The sequence below is a fragment of the Pollicipes pollicipes genome, unplaced genomic scaffold (genome assembly GCF_011947565.3).
Source record: "Pollicipes pollicipes isolate AB1234 unplaced genomic scaffold, Ppol_2.1 Scaffold_7261;HRSCAF=8764_pilon_pilon_pilon, whole genome shotgun sequence".
Lineage (NCBI taxonomy): Eukaryota > Metazoa > Arthropoda > Thecostraca > Pollicipedomorpha > Pollicipedidae > Pollicipes > Pollicipes pollicipes.
This window is the reverse complement of record NW_023597054.1, coordinates 8,157,679-8,179,658: the sequence shown is the minus strand read 5'-3', so window position 1 is coordinate 8,179,658 and position 21,980 is coordinate 8,157,679. Positions and strand designations below refer to the sequence as shown.

The 21,980-nt window shown below is 47.6% G+C and overlaps 1 protein-coding gene across 1 annotated transcript in view; it reads left to right on the top strand.

The window, feature by feature from the left end:
• Positions 1–20,919, top strand: part of LOC119111933 (abhydrolase domain-containing protein 2) — a gene marked incomplete at its 5' end in the record, with an annotated part of 70,883 nt that extends 49,964 nt beyond the window's left edge. The window contains 1 exon segment of the mRNA XM_037235813.1: positions 20,673–20,919. Within this exon segment, the coding sequence (XP_037091708.1) occupies positions 20,673–20,818 (146 nt within the window).
• Positions 20,920–21,980: the final 1,061 nt, after the last annotated feature.

Below are 21,980 nucleotides of genomic sequence, written 5' to 3'. Positions count from 1 at the left end.
CCGTGGATATTGGAATTCCTGCTGGGAACAGATGGATGAAATTAAGCAGCACTAGTGCTACGGCAAAAACGTCTACCGATAGCAGTGCTACATTGCTTGTGCTGCTAATGGTTATGCACGACTTATTGCTACGCTACATTACTTATACTTAATGTCATGCTCGTAACTCCTCCAGAAACTGAAATAGCCACTTCTTGTACACATTACTCCTACTGCGAAGACTTATGCGCGACGTTAGTGCTACACGACAGAACTCGTGCTTCAAAAAGTTACATCTGGCGTTACTTTTACTTGAATAATTTAAACACTTTACGTGTACGCAACATTGCTTCCGCTGCCAACACTTACCCGTGAAGTGCAAAATGTGTGGACACCTAGTGGGGGCCTAGGAACATTTCGCTGGTTAGGAGGGAAACCCGAGTGGGCAATATTGCACTTAGAAGTTCAGGGTGCCGTCACAAGAAGCTATTTGTTCATTATGTTACTTTACTGTGTCGATTTGTTCTGCGGGACGTATGCGTAAAGGCTGCAGTTTTAGTAGCAGTATCTCAATGGCGGGCAGCACTTTTTCAACCATTAGATTTATGGTTTAGTACTTGAGCTCTACACAAGTACTCGTAGAAAAAGTAAGGTCGCGTTTCAGTGAACACCAGGTCAGAAATGTAATTTCATATTCAGTCGGGGTCTTGAACCATTTCTCAACTGTGATAGGAAGACGTGTCATGTTCGGGGTAAACGCCGTGTGTTACCTATTTTAAGCCAGTTTGGCCTTGCAATACTACGACACTGTACTACGACACTGTACCAAGTGTTTCAGTATAAGAAAGGTCGCGATAGAACTATTCTTGTCGCGGGTCTGTCTATTGCAATATTTGCGGCAGCACTAATGTATCAACGCCATGCTCTACTCCGCTTTCACGCGTCCGAGTGCTCTGTATAGTACAGCACAACTGTCGCGCACAAGTTTTTAGCAACATCGACAGTGGGAAGAACATGGCTTATAACTGGAGACGGTTTAAGTCTAGCAGCAGGTGTAACGACGGATATACGTTTTCGAAGTATACATTTTGGCGTGCTGACCTCATGTCGTGCATAAGTCGTTGCAGTAGAACTAATGTCGCGTATAAGTAACGTCTGTGGGAGCGTTTTCAGTATAGGTAATGCCGTGTAGAACTTACGCCGTAGCACTCCTGCGTTTTTTCCAAGTGGGTGCGGTATGTTTGCCCTTTTTGGCGAAAATGGCTCTTGATGGCGTCGTCCTCGCTTTGGTCGCGATATTACGATTTGCACGCCTATCTCTATATATGGAACGCCTGACGCGAGGACCGTTACGACCTGTCATCGCGCGAATGTCCCATTTGCGCCTCCGGCTGTCGTCGACGTATTGCTCGGGATCAAAGGGCGCCGCAGACGCGCCCCGCCGCGCACGCCGCCCGCGCTCATTGGCGCGCACGCCGCATTTGGACCGCGTCTGGCCGCGCCGACTGCCGCCGGCTGACGGGCGTGAAACCAGAGCGATATAAGACCCATGCCCACCAGCCTCGGACATCTGACCCGCTTTTAAAGCGGCACGGATGCTGCGCAGGGGTCTGTGTCACTGCTTGACTTCTCGCTCCCCCGCTGTTGGCGCCGGGCTTACGGTGCAGTAAGGCCCGAGTTGACCCGCCATTCAGCGCAGCTGCGATTTGAAAATAACTGTCTGCTTCAGCAAGGTCAATCTAATTAGTTCTACGTTACGGTTGATAGTGCTCTTGGTCCCTTCAGTGCTTTGGCTAGGCCCACACTGCCTCCTTATGGGCGAACCTACAATGAACTTGACTTAGAATCACGGTACGGTACCAAAGCAGCACAGTGAAAGCGGCTGGGATGTTGCATTGCTCCAATAAGCTTTTCAGCTTATTTTTTTATGGAAATGTGCCCACACGGAGCGGTTAATTCCATTAAAACCCATGCCAATGGGTCCATTAGTCCAAAGATTGCTTGTGTTTTTAACGGCGACTGTCGCCACACAACAAAGTTGCTTCAGGGAGATTGCCACCTTCTTTGTCCTTTCCACTCATGTTGGATTGGAACTGTTTTCTATGGTTTTTTCAAGCTTAACTCATTGATCGTCTCTATGAAGAACAGATGTTTCCGTTTGCTTCGCTTTTCTCGCTGCGTTGGCCCTATGGTGTCGCTGTACGTTACTTGACCAAAATGGTTGTTTAATCGCATCAAAGATTAAAACGCGTCATATAGAGCACAAGATATATAAATATAAGTCTACTGTCACGCTAATTCAACGAAACGTCACATTATGGATTGGATTGCTCCCTATTGGCGTGCATGGCACATCGACTCTTTTTGAAGGATACTGGCTTTGGGAGCCATGGTTTACTTGTTTGCTCAGCTCGTGACAAAACTGTCTTACACGCGCTCGGGCGGGGTTCAGTTTGACCCCAAAGGTTACGGCGCGGTATAGCTTCGCTAAGCTTTGCTGATATGTGACCAATTAAATAGCCGAAAGTTTGGCATTACAAAAACGAAATGCACCATCTAAGGTCGCTGACATATAGTAGGTCAGAGTCGGGGCATGGCTGACAGCGAAAAGAGTTCGTTCAGTCTAATACGCCAATATGGTGTTAGACGAAGCCTAGCGTATTTGAAACAATTTCATTGACAACTAGTCAATTTACTTTAGGATTACGACTACTCTCATTGACCTTGGGCCAGGCATAAAAGTGAGGCTAAGGTCAACACTTGGTATGTGGGGCGCCTTTCACGCTCATTTGATATTTTTTGATCGCAGGTCCAACTTGTCCTTGTAGAGCTTCTCCAAACGGTTTTTAAATATTGCTAGAGAGGGACTTCCCACAACTTTGTTTGTCAGCCCATTCCAATGGCTCACTACTCTTTGACTAAATGACGCCTGCCTCTTCATAGTTCTACTCCTGTCTTTTACTAAATGAAACTGGTGTCATATCTTTCTCGGCCCGATTTCCAGTGCTCCGTGTAGATCTACCTTGTCAGTTCCCTTCATAATCTTGTTTACCTCTATCAGATCCCCCTGAGTCTGCGATATTTCAGCAAATACAAATCTAAGGCCCTAAGCCTGAACTTAGATTCTAAGTCGCCAATTCCATTTATCATCCTAGTTGGTTTTCGCCGCACTGTTTCCAGGCTATCTATATCTTTTTGGAAGCGTGGTGACCAAGCCTATACACGGGGTGCCGGTAGCGTAGTGGTTACGCTACGCGTCTGGGAAACCAGAGGTACGGGGTTCGATTCCGCGCGGCGCCCGCCCTTCCTGCCAGGGTGAGAGGCAGGCGACGCCATATAGCAACAGCAACTAAGTGCGTCGTAAAGCCCCAATGACAGACAGACAGACAGACCAAGCCTACACACAATACTTTAGGTGTGGCGTGACATCAGCAAGCACAACGTTTTGACAACATTTTTACCCTTGTAATGGATGTTCCTGTTTGTAAGTCTCAGCACCCGAAGTGCCTCGCTCCTAGCATTCCCGTATTGTTTTTCACCCACTCTTTCACTGTTTAAATCCCTGGAAATTTTAACCCCGAAGTCCTTTTCTTCCTTGATCTGGTGTAACTCCCGGCCTCCCATTTTATAGCTCCTGCCCTTAATGCTTAAACTAGTACTAGTGCATAGTGTACTAGTGTAGTACTTAGTGTATGGTCATGTATCATAAGTGCGTGCATCATAATTGAATGGCATTTGCCACAGAGAAGCCCAGTTCACTACTTTATTGAAGTCAAGTTAAATTTGGTTCATCTGATCAATGACAGCCCTACCAAGTTAATAACGTGAGCAAATTTTAGCATCTTACTTCCCAATCCTATCTCAATATTATTCACAAAAATAATAAAGAGCGAAGGGCTCAACACGGACGCCTAAGGAACCCAACTTACTAGCTCCCACTGATATTTTCTACCGTTAAGCATTACTCTGCTTCCCATCTAGCAGCCAAGTCCTTACCCAGGCAATAATTTTTCCCTCAATGCCACGCAATTTCAACTGGTATAGCAGACGGTAGTATGGCACCTGGTGTGGCACCTTATGAAATGCCTTACTAAAATCTAGATAGACAGCATCTAAACTATTGCCTTTACCTACCTGACTAAAAACACGTTCCATTAACTCTAGAAAATTTGTCAAACAGGACCTGCCAGAAAGAACACCATGCTGAACACTATCAACTGATGCCTTTCTCAGTTTGACTGAATGCTTGCCTAAATGAGTTTCTATAAGACCTTACAAACTAGTAAGGTTAGGCTCACAGGCATGTTGTTGTGGATACTTTTTTGGTCCCCTTCTTAAAAATCGGTACTACATTGGCATTGCGCCAGTCCTCGGGTACTTCTGAGAAACTCAATGATCTGTTGAATATTAACATAAGCATAACATAACATAACATAGCATAACATAAGAGGATAAGCTGAAGCACTAGCGCATTCTTTTAACACCCTACCATATATTTCAAGCTATCCCTTACCATAGGGATACCCACGGTCACTGTCAAATTTACATGACTGCCTTCAGTCAGATTTTGCCCATTTTCTGAGAGATCACTCATAGCCTCCTGTGTAAAAGCTGTAGAAGACTGCCTACTAATAGCATCTACAATGTCCCTGTCCTCCACTTAACACTTTCCACGTTCCTAGAGAGGGCCAACTAAGGATCCCTTAACTTTAAGCTTGTAGTAGCTAAAAGGTTCTTAACGTCGACAGAGCTGCTAGCTAGCCGTATTTCTGATAATCTTTTGGCTGCCCTGATTTCCTGCTTAAGCCTTTTCTTGCCATCCTGTATAATTGCTTGTTGCTTTCTGTGTCCTGCGATTTTTGCCTGTCATAAACCTCCTTCACGGCCATCAAATTGCGTGGTCTGTGTCAGCCCTGGCGGCTTCCTAAGGCTTTTCTCTACCATTTTCCTAAATGGGATGAACCTTTTCTCTTCTTCTTCTAAACTATCCTTGAACATTTCCCACATCTGATGTGCAGTGAGACCAGTTAGCATATCCTCCCACTGGATGCCAGCAAGAAGGGCTGCAAGCGCTTCAAATCTACCCCTAGAAAAATTTGGGACGAGAGCATGATTAGCCTCATCTAAATAGCCTAAACACTTCGAAAACCTTACAATATTCTGGTCTAGATTTCCAAGTGGGTCGCCTGCTGTCAGAGCATCTACCAACCCCTCTACATTAGTCATAACCAGATCCAAAACTTCATCTCCCCTAGTGGGTTCGCACACCACTTGCCGAAGAAAATTCTCTTCAAAACAAGCAAAGGTATTGTTGTGGCTATTTGACAATTGGTCAAAATTCTCACTCCAGCCTGGGATGTTGAAATCCCCAGCACTACACATTTTCCTTTCAGACGTGTGCCAATTTCTTCACAAATGTTATATGTTCAGACCCTGACAACTATTCGGAGGCCTGTAGAAGGTTCCAATGTGTAGCTTGTTGCCCTTTGACACAACCAAATCTGTCCAGAGGGATTCTACACTGTCACCCGTCTTCATACGTTCTGCAACTTCACACTCTATATTCTGCCTTACATATGCCTCCTGTTTTCATATGGTTCAACTTTTTTCGCTTTTCTGTGAAAGGAAAGCATGTTGAAACCGGATACGTGAAATTCATGTAAACTATCCCCAAAAAGGTGCTCATTGATCCAAAACTCAGTAATAGCTACTAGGTGTAATGTTTTTCAAGCTTATGGGCGTGGAGCTCGCCAAACTTGTTTCTGATTCGTCTTGCATTTCCATAGAAGCACTTAAGTTTTCACCTCACCTCTTTTTGCCTCACATTTCATGAATATTGAATTTGCATTGCCTAGGTGTTCTACGTACACCTTACCGTCCTCAAAATCTAGTTTCGCCGAAGGATACGCTCGTGCACCCTAGTCAGGACGCGTACACGATTCTTGGAGAAATGGAGACCATTCCTCGGATACAGGTCTCTACAATTGAATATCTTGCCCCATTCGGCTACAAATGTGAGGCCCAGCTTTCCGCAAAGTTTCCCTACTCTAGCGTTGGCTGCCAGCGCCCTGGAGCACCACCCAGGAAGTGCTCCATTTGTGGGAAGAATGCCTGTTATTATTATCTTTCTATCTTCGCTTTGCTCCAGAGCGGCCAGAGGGGTCCTGTAATCCTTAATCACGTTGTCACTAGTTTCCTGCCCTATGTTATTGACTCCAACGTGCCCAATCACCGCACTGGCCTGGTTTTGACTAGTGACCTGCACTTCCACTGACACTAGGTCTTTGGTCTCGGCTTCAGGTTTAGCTAGACATCTGCTTACTTTCCTTCCGTTACAGAAGACCCTATCGAGATGTTTAACTGGAGAGTCCCCTACCACCACAACCCCTGCTTCACCATCACTGTTACTTGGACCTTCCTTACCTCTGCGGTACTCTGTAGTGCCTCAGAACTATTCGTAGTAGGCACAGCTGCACTTCCTACATTTACATCTGAAGGTCTTGATCCTTTATTCTTCCTTTACCTGCCATATGCCATCCTTGTGAGTGGAGTGCCCTTCCTTGGTATCATCCTGGCCTGTATCTGGTATGTTTCCTTTCAGCCTATCCTGGTATATCTATTTGGTATATTTACTGCACACTTTGACCTGTGTCCAGTCTACCCTTCTCACTCTTGTCCTGCCTAAGCTCATTGTTCTTGAACTCCTCGGGTATAGCTAAAGCGTCATTCTTTAGCCCCCTGCACTCAGCTGATACGTTTGCCAACTCCTCGGTCTTCCCAAAATCCATGCACTCCTGCCTGTCCTTGAAAGTATGTAGTTCTTTCCCTAGAACCACATTTTCACTCCTGAGTTCTCCACATACACTCTGCAGCCCCCCCCCCTCCCCTGGCTATTCCTTCAAATTCACAACCTCCTGACTAATCAGTTCACACTTGCATCCACACTTTTTTGCCCTAGTACTCATGTTTTGTTTTTGAAAGTTGTTTGTGATTTTTTATCTGCTCATGCTGTCTAGTAAACTAGCACTTACACTACTCTGAACCATCTTTATTTTTTTATTCAAAAACCGTCTGGACAAGTTCTGTCGGTCTAAAGTCCTCATTTATAGCTAAATTTATGTCGGTCAGATGATTAGTTTTGAGAATGTGTACGGAGTCTGGGGTAGACCGACCTCGATGGGCTCTTCTGGATCTTTGTTGGCCGTATACATTTATTTTTTATGTCTTGATGTTTTTACAAATGCGGAACACTCCCTTTAATACACGATGCATGCTGCGTAACGGGCTTATAGATGGGCTTTCGAGAATCGATCACGGCAGACAGCTCAGTGTGCATGAGTCCAAATAAAAACGCCGAGTTCCTCTTGTGTGGCAAACCGGCGGAGAGCTCTCATCCCTACATCACAGCAGCCAACGGCTAGTTGAATAGGACATCAAACACAATCGGATACCCCTTGTAATAGATCTTGTAATCGTTGTTTTATCAATTACAGTGGATTGGAAATTCACGATTGCTCGAAAATACAGGGCTGTGATTTCGCAACTAGGCTGGGAGTTGTGCAAGAAATGACAAAACCTCTTTCTAAAATAAACTTAAAGCGGCTTTCTCCCCAGAGCAATTCTCTATCAAGGTGAGGTTCCCAGCAACACAAATGAATAGGGAAGTACAGCCGCTGTTAGCCGTCTGTCCAAATCAAAATGCTTCTCTGGTTCATTACGTGCCATCAACCAGCGTGTTTGAAGTAACTGATATTTCCATATGTCGTGCTATTGGGATATGCACTGTAAGCGATAACCAAAATTTTGCTCATCGATTTTCATTTCTGACTGCAAACGTATTGTCCCACTATTTAGTTCATCTGGTCGCATGTCTCACAGAGCCAACAATATAAGCCTGCCTCTGATAAGGAGCTGTCCATATATGACCCCACGCATGAAGGGGAGCAAGTAGGTTGAGGATCGATCGAATGTAACCAAATTGTAACAAAGGGAAAGGGGTCTCAAAAGTGATTCAAAGGTAGCTGTGGACTAGCTAGGATGCTGTAGGCTTACTGTTATGGCAAGCAACACGTGCGTCTTCGCTAGATACCCCTAGCTCAGTTAGTGGCCAGATGCAATTTGTTTTAACATAATTTATTAGACAATAAATCCGTGGAACGCAATTTAGTATGCAGCCTAATCAATGAACGTCCCGTGAATAACGTTTGGAGGCAAATCCACGCCACATTCATTCACGGTTGTACATTAGATTTTGCGCCGTGCCTACTGCATAACTGAACTTCTCATTAACATAGCATCGACGCGCAATTTACACATAATCATCATAGCTGGCATTCAGAGTCGTTGTGTGAAGTAAGTCCATTCAAATCCTTTCTGATCGACCGTAGTAAGGCAGCTTTTGATGAAGTTACGTTCGTATTACTTTGTGAACATTGGAGGCATTTGGTTACCCTCGGCTGAAATGCACGTGATGAAGTCATGTTTTGGCATCAAGTTGGTTGAATACCGTGTTCTATAAAGCTGGTTTATGGCTCAAACCATGGTTTGCGATGCAGTCCCAGTGACCTATCCCAAGAAACACGGGAGCTAACACAAATACAATTGCCCAGCTTGTTCTCAGTGTTTTGTCTCTGTGTCACGGCCACACACGCCGCTGGAAGCATGTTCAGCACCGTATTAAGGTGATAAAAAAGAACGATGAATGTACTCGTTGTCGTTGACACTGGGGAATAGCAACGCACTCATTTGCCGAAGCTACATTGCGTAGCCCGCCTCTCACCCTGGCGGGAGGGCGAGCACCGCGGAAAATTGAACCCCTACCTCCTGTTTCCCAGACGCGCAGCTTACCACTACATTACCGTATTACGTTACCCGCAACCCCACTGCCTACTAGCTCCCACTGAGATGTTGTACGATAGACGCTTTTTGCTTCCTACCTAGCAGCCAAGTCCTTAGCAGACGCTTGCGTCGCACTTTGCCAAATGTCTTACTGAAAACCAAATGGACAACATCGAAACTATTGCCTTCATCTATCTACTAACGTGTTCCGCGAACTCTGTGACTGGATGCTAGTCTTAATGATTTCTCTAAGACCTTACAAACTGGTGAGGTTAGACTCACAGGCGGACGTTGTTGCGGACAATTTTGGTCCCGTTCTTAAAAATCGGTAGTACATTGGGTTGCGCCAGTCCCTAGGTACTTCTGAGAAACTCAATGATCTATTGAATATTAACATTAGAGGATATGCTAAAGTACTAACGTATTATTTTGCGTATATATTCTGCGTATATATAGCGTATTACGTATTCATCAACACCCTACCATAGATCTGTTCAGGTCTGACTACCTTATTAACCTTGATTTCTTTCAAGCTATCCCTTACTATGCCCACGGTCACCATCAACTGTACAAGACTGTCTTTAGTCAGATTTTGCCCATTTTCGGGGAGATTATGGTTTCCTTTGTAAAGACTAAAGAAAACCGCCTACTTACAACGTCCATGTCCTCCACTAGATACTTTCTACCGTCCTCGAGAGGGCCGATGGAGGGTCATTGGGATATGACTTTGTAGTAACTTTAAATTTTTCTAACACCGCCGGAGCAACTGCCTGCTAGCCGTATTCCTGATAATATTTTGGCTGGCCTGATTTCCTGCGTAAGCTTTTTCGTTGCAATCCTATACACTTGCTTGTTGTTTTCTTTGTCCTGCGCTTTTTGCCTATCATGTGTGTTCTTCTTCACCGCCATCAGATTGCGCACTGTTGGTGGCTTCCTAGCACAATTTTGGTGCCTTTTCCTAAAGACAATGAACGTGTTCTGTCCTTCCTCTGAACTATCCCTGAACATTTCCCACAGTTGATGCGCATTGAGACCAATCAGAATATCCTCCTACTGGATGCTATCAAGAAAGGCTGTAAGCGCTTCAAATCCACCCCTAGAAAAATTCGGGATGAGAGCATGATTAGCCTCATCTGAAGGGCCTAAACACATCGAAAACCTCACAAGATTATGGTCACCATTTCTCATTGCCTCACCTGCTATCAAAGCATCTACCAACCCCTCCGCATTAGTCATAACACGATCCAAACGTGATCTCCCCTAGTGGGTTCGCACACCACCTACCGAAGAAAATTTTCTTCAAAACAAGCAAAGATATTGTTGTGGCTATTTGACAATTGGTCAAAATTCTCACTCCAGCCTGGGATGTTGAAATCCCCAGCACTACACATTTTCCTTCCAGACGTGTGCCAATTTCTTCACAAATGTTATATGTTCAGACCCTGACAACTATTCGGAGGCCTGTAGAAGGTTCCATTGTGTAGCTTGTTGCCCTTTGACACAACCAAATCTGTCCAGAGGGACTCCACAATATCGCCAGTTTTCATGCTGTCTTCAACTTCGCACTTATTATTCTGCCTGTCATATTCTAATATCTCGCCTCCTTTTTTCATTTTTCCGTGAAATGTAAACATATCGTAACCAGGTACTTGAGTTGCTCACTGATCAAAGATTCGGTAATAGCTACCAGGTCCAATTTTTTCAAGCACAAGAGCACGGAGCTCGCCAACCTTTTTTCTGATGCGTTTTGCATTTGCACAGGAGCACCTAATTTTTCACGACACCTTATTTCAGCTCACTCTTCAATAATAAGAAAAATATTTGATTTTAATATTCTAATCATGACGAACATATGTGTTCTATATTCACCATCTTATCTCCAGAATCTAGTTTCCCCGAGGGAAATGCTCGTGCACCCTACTCAGGACATGTACACCCTTCCCGGAGAAATGGAGACCATCCCTCTGATACAGGTCTCTACAATGAAATATATTGCCCCTCACGTGTACAAGGGTAAGGCCTAGCTTTCCGCCAAGTTTCCGTACTCTAGCGTTGGCTGCCATCGCCCTGGAGCTCCACTCAGGAGGCGCTCCAATCTGGGGAAGAATGCCTATTACTCTCTTCCTACCTTTGCTTGGCTCCGAGTGACCAGAGGGGTCCTGTAATCTTGAATCACCTCGTCACTATTTTCCTTCCCTATGTTGACTCCGACGTGCCCAATCACTGCACTGGCCTGGTTTTTACTAGTGACCTGCGCTTCCACTGACACTAGGTCTTTGGTCTCGGCTTCAGGCTTAGCTAGACATCTGCTTGCTTTCCTTCCGTCACAGAAGACCCTATTGAGATGTTTAACTGGAGAGTCCCCTACCACCACAACCCCTGCTTCACCATCACTGTTACTTGGACCTTCCTCACCCCTGCGGTGCTCTGTAGTGCCTCAGAACTATTCGTAGTAGGCACAGCTGCACTTCCTACATTTACATCTGAAGGCCTTGATCCTTTATTCTGTGTTACCTGCCATATGCCATCCTCGTGAGTGGAGTGCCATCCTTGCTACCATCCTGGCTTACATCTTGTTTATTCTCTTTCAGCCTGTCCTGCCTAACCTGCACCCGGTGATCTGTATCTGGTCTACCCTCCTCACTCTTGCCCTGCGAAACCTTGATGTTCTTGAACTCCGTAAGTATAGCTAAAACCTCACTCTTTAGCTCCCCGCACTCAGCTGACACTTTTGTCAACTCCTCAATCTTACTCAAGTCCATGCACTCCTGCCTACCCTTGAAAATCTGTAGTTCTTCCCTCATAACTACATTTTCACTTATAAGTTCTCTACACACACACACACACTGCACCCTCCCTAGCTATTTTTTCGACCTCAAAATTCCTCGACTTATCAGTTAACACCTGCATTTACACATTTCGGCCCTTCATGTGCTCAGTAGAAATCAGGCTTTCGCGATCTTAATAACTCCGGATCCCAGTGACACGGATTGGTTACGACTCGATCGAGAAAGGAACAGGCAATCGTGTCCACATATGCTTGCGTCATTGTGCGCTACAACTGACGCGTGTTAATGCGCAAAACCAGGAATGCACCGGCTTTTCGTTTTTTGACGTCAGACCACAACACAAAGTGTGGTCATGTTTAACGACATAACATATACCCCACCAGTAAGGGGCCTTGTGCGGCGGGGCACCAGCGAGGCGATAGCAGGTGTGAGAAAATGGAAGAGGTTTTGTTTTGCTGATGGTGTTAGACACTAAGGTAGGGAATCCAGACACCTTAGATAACCGATACCAACTGTTTGAAGCATTCTGTTGAAAGTTAGGCTGCCCTGAAAATTTAACGGACGGAGGTCCGCTGACCCAGTATTCGCCCGTTCATCCATAAGTAATTTGGCACTATGAGTTTGAAATCTGATGCTGGCAATAATCACCCACAGTGTGCCAGGAGATGCTGGTCAAGGAAGCATCGGTGATATTGTCAACTATCGACATTTCAAGCTGTACCTATGGCCACCATTCACGAATCAACAAGGTTAGGCAAAAAGACGTTAAAGAACTAAGTCACATGAATGCAAAAAAAAAATGCTCCGAACGTGTACGGACACTGCCTTTTAAATATTTCTCAATAACCAATTATCAAACTACCGCACCCTAACACCTGATATGCGGTACTATGCTTAGGGTGCACGAAACGCAGGCGGTTAAACTGGAATGTTGCGAAGGCGATGTCCAATCACGATGGCGGTAACTGGATGAGAGGTTAGAAAAGGTCTGACCACGAACATGAGGCAGCACGAACATTGTAACAACGTCACGAACATCCGTACCATTCAGCCTTGCACGTCCCGTCACCCAATGCACGTCGTTGTGGTAAGGGCTGCCGAAACACGAGCGGTTAAGTCTCGAACTGCTCCGTTGACTGAGTTTAAGGCTAGCGGCCGTTAATGATTATCACGGCGAGCAAGACTTACTTCTCAAGGCGTATAACCGGCACAGCCTTTCTCAGGCCAGATTCCAAGACTACGACGACCATTTGTTCCGACTTCATCTAAAACTCCGTTCTCACATCAGCTTGAAAGATCCCCTCAGAATCCCCACGGTGGAAGACAGATGTTAATTTTGCATCACAAGATCGGCTATTCAGTTACGTTCATCTATGCAGTGTGCTATAGTTGCGCCATGCCGTTCGGAAGGAATTTGGAAAAACCGTAAGGCGCTCTCTGGCGCGTGTTAGAAACGTGCCAAAGCAGGCGAATGCATGATTTATGTACTAGAGTGTGTGACCGTCTGCACACATCGACTCATACCTTCGGAATACACCCGACTTACTCCTGGCCTGCGGCGACGGTGGTAATTACGCGTGAAACGCGGGCTTAATGGCTAATTAGCCTACCTGATATAAAAAGCAACACCAAATGAGCATTCGGGCTCATGGTTTCCGGTGCAGGCGATACGGCGCTGGTGGCTGATGACTGAACAATAATGAACGCAGTAATGAGATGGTCAGACATTGGACTAGGACTTGCCCGGCCGCCTCACCCCGGGTATGACCGCGGGTTTTCGTCTCAGAGTCTGTGTGGTTGCGCGCGCTGTTGTGATTGCAGACCAACGATGCGGCAGTGACACGACAGTGATTGTGCACTTACCATCCGTGTATTGAGCGGGCGGGAGCGTCACGATGTTCTGGGCACGCCACCACTGCGAGGGGGCGCGCACTGCGACGTCGACTAAGCCAGCTCTGGCGTGTTGGGGCACCCCGCTGTGTAATGAGCACTGAACGGTCAGCCCCAGTCCGCCAAGAGTTTGCCAGGCATTTCCACGCGCGACTAAGCTTTTGTAGAACTGTCTCCGTTGTCTTCCGCGGGAAGAAAACTGTCTTTTGCTTAGCCGGGCTGGCAGTTGTAAAATTAGAGGGAAGGGCGGAGGTTCCAGCCGCCCATAGTGCAGTAGTTCAGGTGACGTGAGAGCCTGCACGTAAGAGATGGTGTGCTATTTCCGGGATGTGTAAGGAACCACAAAACATACATTATACAGTACAGGCTGCTGTTTATACTCAGCCAAGCATCTTTATTGCTTCACAAAGATGATCTAGTGATACCAAATCAAATATAAACCCAGGATAAGACACTAGATCCAGGAAACGAGGTCCAGTGCTGTCCATGATCGAGGGTTTTGTCCTGATCTCTATTTTTCTTCCATCGCAGTGTTTGTCTGTGTCCTTGAACGACTGAGTTTGCTTTAATTGTTTTCCAACTTCATTGTCTCCAGACCCAGGAGAGAATTGTGATAATAAAAAAGTGATGTTCCACTCCTCATCGAGAGGAGCACGGCGGAAATTTCGTCGCCGCTCTTGTGGCGGGTCTTCGTCCGACTGTGCCTTAATGATGTGACATGAATATCGCGCTGTACTGCTGCTTCTTGGTGACTGGTTTGTTATATTCAAAGTTTCACAGAGTTAGTTCACCGTAAGTAGTGAAAGTTTGGCGAGAGGAAACGATTTCGTGTGATCAAGAGGAGCTGCCGCAGCTTCCTTCACTTGTAAATGGGAATCTTACCTTATACGCTACCCATCTCCGTTTCCCCAATGTGTCTGTACCCGAGTATAACCCTTTGCACTATCATGCATTATTTATGACAACGGCGCGGTAATTGCCACTCACGCGAGCGGACACATGGCCCCGTAAAGATAATACCGGCGAAGGCCCTCGGTAGAGAAAATAGTGAATAATGAAAGGTGTGTCGGATACCTGGCTGGCATAATGGATGCGTTGTGTCTCCAGTCGCGCAGCAGCTATGGACCAGGAACTTGCTGTAGTAAACACGCCGTTTCAAATTAGGAACATACTGAAGTGAATACGGACTGATCGTCTGACTGGCGGCAGAGCTAAGGCGTCTGCTCAGACAGTCGGCGCGAGTTATATTTACCGAGCAGCCTGAGGTAGCACCGCAAACAGATGTGAGAAACTGCCGCCAGTCAATGCCGAATGTGGTGCCGGCTCGCCGAAATCCACTTGTAGGCGCCTTCACGCGTGGCGCTTGGTTGGGATCGCATGCAGATTAGAGCTGGTGTATGCTTGGTTCACGTCTCTACATGCGGTGATTATCCAGAAGCGAATTTATATCCCAACTGACCGATGGCCTCCAGTCTCTCCTGCAGACGTGACCGTGGGGCTCTTTTGGTGTCACGGCAGTGGGGCTCCCCAGCCATGCCCAGCACGGCATTTGTCGCCGGGTTCGGTTGAATGTCCCACTGGCGTGGCCTGGTGTCGCCGGGTTCCGCTGACTGCCCCACCAGCACGGAGCTGTTGGGGGGGGGGGGGAGGGGGAAGGGGAAGGGGGACGACAGCAGCGTCTCTGTCTCAGCCGTGCGGTAGCAGTGACAGCGGACATTGTCACCGCACTTTGCTGCGGGACTTGGCAGTGGACGGTAACTGCGGAACTTGACAGTGGAAGGTAACTGCGGTACTTGACAGTGGACAGAACCGGTGGTTTGCGCGGTTGCTTATCAATGGGAGGGGGTATGGGGGTATGGCCGGCACGGGTGTCATCGCGTGGATAACATGTCGATGGTGTCGAGCGGCCGGTACGCTGGCAGGACTGCGCCCGGCACTAGCGGCCCGCACATGGCATTGATGGAAGCGTCATGAGTGGCCATAGCTGAGGGAACTCCAGCTCGATGAAACCTGCTAGTATAGGGGTGGGGTTCAGGCATTAAGTGATCCGCTGCTTTCCATGATACGCCGTAGAACCGGTGTCATTTTCCAGATGTTTGGGGACCTGACACCGAAACTCGTCATAACGAGCTCCGACGCTGATGCGAGCTGCTGACTCACCAGGTCGACCAACGCCGGCTGCTGCGAGTCCTCTACTGACCCGTCCGAATACGTCCTCGCTCTACTATCTGAGGGAATGTTCAGCCAGCCACGCATTGACGGACGTTTGGCAGTGCGAGTCGTTAAATCACGCCGGTCGCTGAGTTGAGAACAATGCCGATGAGAACAATCGCTGTCATTGGCGCCATTTCGGCGCAACTTTAAAGGGTTCATCGAAACTTTGTATGACAGCCGACAGCTGATTTTCGTTAACTCGGAGCATCGGATTTTACGCTTCCAAGTTGAAATACTGTGAAACGGAAAGCATTCCTTGCGTGGCCGTCTACGGCCCGGTTTCTGTGCGGTGGAGGCTACAAGGGGTTTTCCGGCTGTAGAGGTGAGCCATTTCAGTCTTGCAACGTGATGACTTCCAAGGCCATCCTTTTTACATGTGTACTCAATGTTTCAAGACCTTCGTGCAGCTAATGGTGACTTCATAGGGGAGTTTTAGGAGGCATGTTGCAGGAATTGAGCGCATTGGCGTAAGACTATGGTCAACCAACCAGAAAACGCGTGCTCTATTTGATGTTCTGGTGGTATATGTTAGAGTACACTATTACGATAGTGCGCGTATTTTTGCCCGCTTGCCAGTGCCCGCTATGATTTTTTTTTAGCTTCGAAGCGTAAAGTTTCCGTTGGAATCCCGGTTGAGACCGCATGCTAGCCGATACGCTGATGGGATGTCAAATATCCTGCCTGTAGTGAGGAAAAAGGAAAATGAACCGCACAAGGGTGTCCGGCGGCGGTCGATTAATCGGGGTGTGGGATTCAGCTCACCTTCATTTTTGTCCTTTTTGAAATGCTCGTCTCCTTACTCCTGAAAATAGACCACGCGCTGAGCATATCGTATTCTTCATATGCCTATCTGCAACATCATGCTACCTATCCATGCAAGCTGGAGGATTTTTTGGTCATGGCCAATGTCACCTGAAGTTGTTCTGGTTGCACTTTTTGTCTGGTTGGCGTGGGGGCGTATTGGGCCTGTGTCGTAAAGTTGACATATGCTGAAGGTTTTGGGATTGATGATTTTTGAGGAGCAGGATAGTTTTCACCGATTTCGGCATAAGCCATTCAAGATCAGTTTTGTTTGGTTGGGGTGGGGGTGTACTGGACCGGGGTCGCAAGGCTGACAGCTGTTGACAGATTTGGGAGCGATTATTCTTGAGGATGACGATGGTTTTCACTGGTCTCAGCATACGCCATTCAAAATAGGTTTTAGAGTCATTTCATCAAGTCATTCAAAATCAGTTTTGAACGTGCCATGATTTCATTGGCTTGGAAAGTGCTTGGTAGTTAGCATGATGCCACATGCAGGTCCCTCGTATCAAAAGATGTGTTAAAGTCGACCTGGGTTGATAACATGCAGAGAAATCCATATATCTCTCCGCAATTAGGAAAAATTAACCGAAACAAACGTTTTCGTTAGCTTACCAAGGTTGGTCGAAGTACCCATTGCTCAATGAGGGACATGAGCCAGTGGGCCGAAGTTTGGTCAGCACGTTCAACAATTCTTAATGCGAATTAAGTGCCTTGGAGTGATGTTTAAGCAACACTTGGATGTGAGATGACTTCCACTTAACAACGAAATGTCCGATAAGTGACAATCACAATGAATGTGTGTGCTTTTATCGCCGTCGCTCACTATATCCGTTCGAACCTCATCATTTTATGACGCCTCAATTCCCTTGAACATAGGTCGTGTACTCTCTGAGCACGCAGTACACGTGCCTCACAGTAAGACACATAATATAGATATCCACGCAGACTCGCACTGAATAATGGAGCTCCCACGCGCGTAAGGGACCGGATGCGACGTTGGAGCTAGATTACGATAAGGTAGATTGTTTGCGTCAATGTAAATGTTCGCTCATTGCTGCACACATTGGTGCCGGTATGCCTGTGATCATGTGTCCAGTCGCAGTGAGAGATGGCCTGTCACAAACTGCATAGGGCATCTTCATCGCAGCTGGCGTTGGTTTAAGACATCTTCATCGCAGCTGGGCGGCCGGCCGGTGCGGCCACAAGCTGTTTTCATCGCTTCTCCTGAGCGCTGACTTTTTCACCTGACTGCTGTGCGTCTCTCTGCTGTGCGCCGTGTAGTGCGTCTCCACAGTTTAGTGTCTGTCTGTGTGGCCTCCTGGATGGCACGGAGATGAGTTATGAGCAATGGTAAAGTAGGAACTATGAAGTGGGATAAGGTGAAATTAAATAGGGATGGTTGGATCGAGAATGTCGTATTTGTCGTGAATAGTACCTTTGCGGTCCCTTTTTTGTATGGAATCGTTTGTATTCAAGTAAAGATTTCCCAGAAAAAAACGTTCCGATCAAAGAAGATTGCTCCCGGAACAGCCGGGTAGACTTTTTTGCTACCAGTTGTATGCGATCTCGCTGGGACTGAGCTGTGATTGCATGTTGGTATTATGTTCTTTATTAGTTTTTACCTGCCGGATGTCGCTGACCGCTTCGGAGAGAAGTTGCGTAGCCAATAAACCGACCCCCCGACGAGGTGTCATCCCCATGAACGTTGTTTGCGCGCTGCGTAATATTTGTGCTCGGCAGATGCGCCTGCGTTATAATTGAGCAGCGCCACTGCGGCGGCAGAAAAGTTTTGCTGCTGCCGCTGGTGTCTGCACTGATATCGTGGCATTCTTGGCGCTCCTGCACCATAGGCGGCTGAGATCGACCCCGCGTTTCTTACAAAAAAACTCAGGCGGTGCGTTCGGAATGTCTTGCTCACCTCACGCCCACTGGTGGTGTCGACGCGAGGATATTGTGCCTAAGTCATGGAGGCGTTCTTGTGATGTTTTCACAAGAGGCGTGGATTGGGGGTGACCGCTTGAGCTGAATGACAAAACAGATCCATGCCGTGTTCATCGCTTTGAGACATACGGGTATTCGCCCGCCAAGGCTTCCCCCGTGCGACGGCCTGTTCAGCGCAGAAGGGCTCCAGAGACTCCAGCCCGCCACTACATGCCGATAGCACGTCCCTATGTATTATCGCGCCGGGCTGCTCTTGTCCAACGGACGGAATGGCTTTAGTCGGGAGCGCTTAGTTCTGATGTCAGTCACAATGCAAAGAGCTGGTAGACTGAAAGCCAGTGCAAACCGACTTGATGTGATGTTTAGCACGGGATAAGCTTGGGATGTGTTCGGAGCGGGTAATCATTTGTGAAATTGCGTATGTTAATGTATCGTGCATCTGCAAAAGATCAGAAAAATGTATCGATTCTGTATTGCAACCAGGTGGCTTCAAAAGTTATGCAGTGCGGTTTTTAAGTTGATGGTTTGGAGTTTACAGGAAGAACTTGGGGCGTCGAGAAGTAAAATGTGGATATTGATATATGTTCACCAATTGCGGTCAACACTAAACATGTTCTGTGTGGCTAAACACAACCTCAGCATTGTAAGCAATGTTGTTGAAGATAATAACGAACGCCCAATGGGCGTGAGCAAAGCGTGCTGCTTTTATCAAACACTGAGCTAAGGAACACATGATAAGTGCTGTACGTGTGCAACACGACTTTTCCTCTCGCAACGCGTCATTGTCACCGTCATTTAACATTTGGTTTCAGATATTCACATTTACAGTAGCACCTGTTGAAATGTATTTCATAAGCAGTCGACATTTACTACATTTCATAACAAATGTTCCATTTTATACCATGGCTGGGATGACAGGTATATCAATGCGTGGTGATTTGGGGTATCTTCTACTGTATTTAACCTTCTAGGAACGCATGGCATTAACACACCCGGAAACGACTTGGTGAATGTCATAGACGGGTTGATAAAAATGCAATGCGGTAACCCACTAATAACCGTTCCAGAAATCGGTCAGCATTTGAACTGAACTAAATCGGACGGTTGCTATCCTCGGTGTCAACATGCAATTGGTATAGAAGTAGCGTGAAGCCGCCATGCCCAGTGCGCAGTGTGCACCCCTAGTTGTGCTCCCAGTGACGGGTTTTCAGATGATCCATGATCATCAGCCGCGTGAGAGGACGTCGAGCGTCTGCTTCCCGATGTCGAGCGTCGGGCGTCTGCTTCCCGATGTCGTCTGCTAGATGAGACGAGGCTGCTTGTCCGTAGAATGTGTATGTGACCTTTGTTGTGTGTCCTGAGCCTATGGTCTGGGCACTGTTTACAGCTTCGAGATCTGACCTGTGTGGTCCATTTTGGGTCCATTTTCTGGCCACTGTTTCCAGCTTCCAGCATCTGGCGTTTGTTGTATATACTGAGCCTGCGATCCAGCACTGTTTCCAGCTTCCAGCATCGGGGCTTTGTTATTTATACTGAGCCTGTGGTCCGGCACTGCTTACAGCGTCAAGCATCTGGGCTTTGTTGTTTATTCTGAGCCTGTGGTCTGGCACTGTTTACAGCTTCAAGCATCTGGGCTTTGTTGTGAGCCTGTGGCCCAGCACTGTTTAGAGCTTCCAACATCTGGCCTTTGTTGGCTTTACTGAGCCTGTGGTCCGACTGCTGTTTGCCACTGTGTGATCGCTTCGTCTGTCTGTCTGTCTGTTGGTCGGCCGGCCGGTCGGTTTAATCCTTGTACCGCTGGCCACGGGCTACTTATCCGCCCTGTTGCGGCATGCTGCGTGTCTTCTTTCGGTGGTTTGTGTGTGTGTGTGTGTGTGTGTGTGTGTGTGTGTGTGTGTGTGTGTGTGTGTGTGTGTGTGTGTGTGTGTGTGTGTGTGTGGTGGTGCGTGCGTGCGTGCGTGCGTGCGTGCGTGCGTGCGTGCGTGCGTTGCGTGCGTGCGTGCGTGCGTGCGTGCGTGCGTGCGTGCGTGCGTGCGTGCGTGCGTGCGTGCGTGCGTGCGTGCGTGCGTGCGTGCGTGCGTGCGTGCGTGCGTGCGTGCGTGCGTGCGTGCGTGCGTGCCGTGAGCTCTCCATCTCCACGTGATCGTTCGCTGTATCTCTTCATGACCGTGTGCTAGGTCCGCTCGCCGTATATGACCATGCGCTATCTGTCTACAGAGTCCCGTGAGGAAATGCTGCTGATAGAAACGGAACACGGCGGCCACTTGGGCTTCTACGAGGGCGGCTTCCTGGTGCCCCACTCCATCACCTGGTTGGACCGCACCGTGGTGCAGGTGGCGCACGGTCTGGTTGGTCGGGCCTGAGGTCACGCCAGCCGGGTCTCAGGCCTGGGTCAGCGGGCCTGGTCAGAGCGCCGCTCCGCGTCAGCGTAGAGGACCGTCGTCGCCGCCTGCCCCCCCCCCCCCCCCCCGCTGCCAACTACGGCACATTCGGTGTTGTACTCTGATCTTGTATTTTTGCTAAAACCCGTTTCCTTACTGAGTTTGGAATGATGCGGTGAAGACAAGCGCGTGAAGGCAGCACGTCCCTGCTCACAGTGGAAGCCATTCGGTTAGAACAATGCTTCATTTTCGGACGTGCGAAAGATGTCTTTCCGAGAAATATATTTTCTCCCTTGGACCACAGCGTACCCGCGTTCGTACCCGCGTGAACCGCTGCAGCAGACAGCTCTAACCGTGGGGCCAAGGGCAATGTGCCTGCCACTAAACCATTTGTGATAGTGGGCTTACGTAGTTACGGAATGAAATCCGTGCGTGGTGCTGTGTTCTGCGTAATTCTACGTACTAGTTATCATCTAGTCCTCTTCAGCGGCTGGTCGAATATGTGGGGATGTCGCTCATTTCAGGCAAACATACCGCCGATTTATTGTTCATCCGAGCAGATTCTAATTATTGCAGTTGGTGCAGTTCGCTTTCCCGCAACATTCGTGCGCCGGAATCCAGCGTGTCGTGTTATCGCACATATACTGGAACCAAGTGTGCAGCCGAATGCTTACCATGTGAAATAGACACATATATGAGGCTGATTTGTTTTGGTTTTTTGTCGAGAACTTAAAGGAAATGTTCGACATTTGAAGATATTGGGGTAGGCTTCAGATATGCTGGGAACAGCTTACTTGTAACTATTCGTAAGCTTTCAAAGTTCAAAAACGATGCTAAGTAGCAGAATTTCAAAGTTTGTAACAATGCGTCCCATTACGTCACTGTTTGATGGCGTCATGGAATGGGTCTGTGACGACAGCAACGCCTGGTAGCATCTGGCAGCCAGACTTAAAGAATGCTTCGAAGCACACGAAAACTGACGCCAGCTGGCCATTCTCGTCGCGGAGAGTGCGTCAAGTGGCGGATTAGTGAGTGGTTTGTGGATTTTTTGTCTTGGTTCTGGCCGTAAAAAGCTTTCGCGGACTGTTTGACATTCGGAACGTAGCGATCGCCAGCTTCTATGGCAGATTATTAATATCAAAGC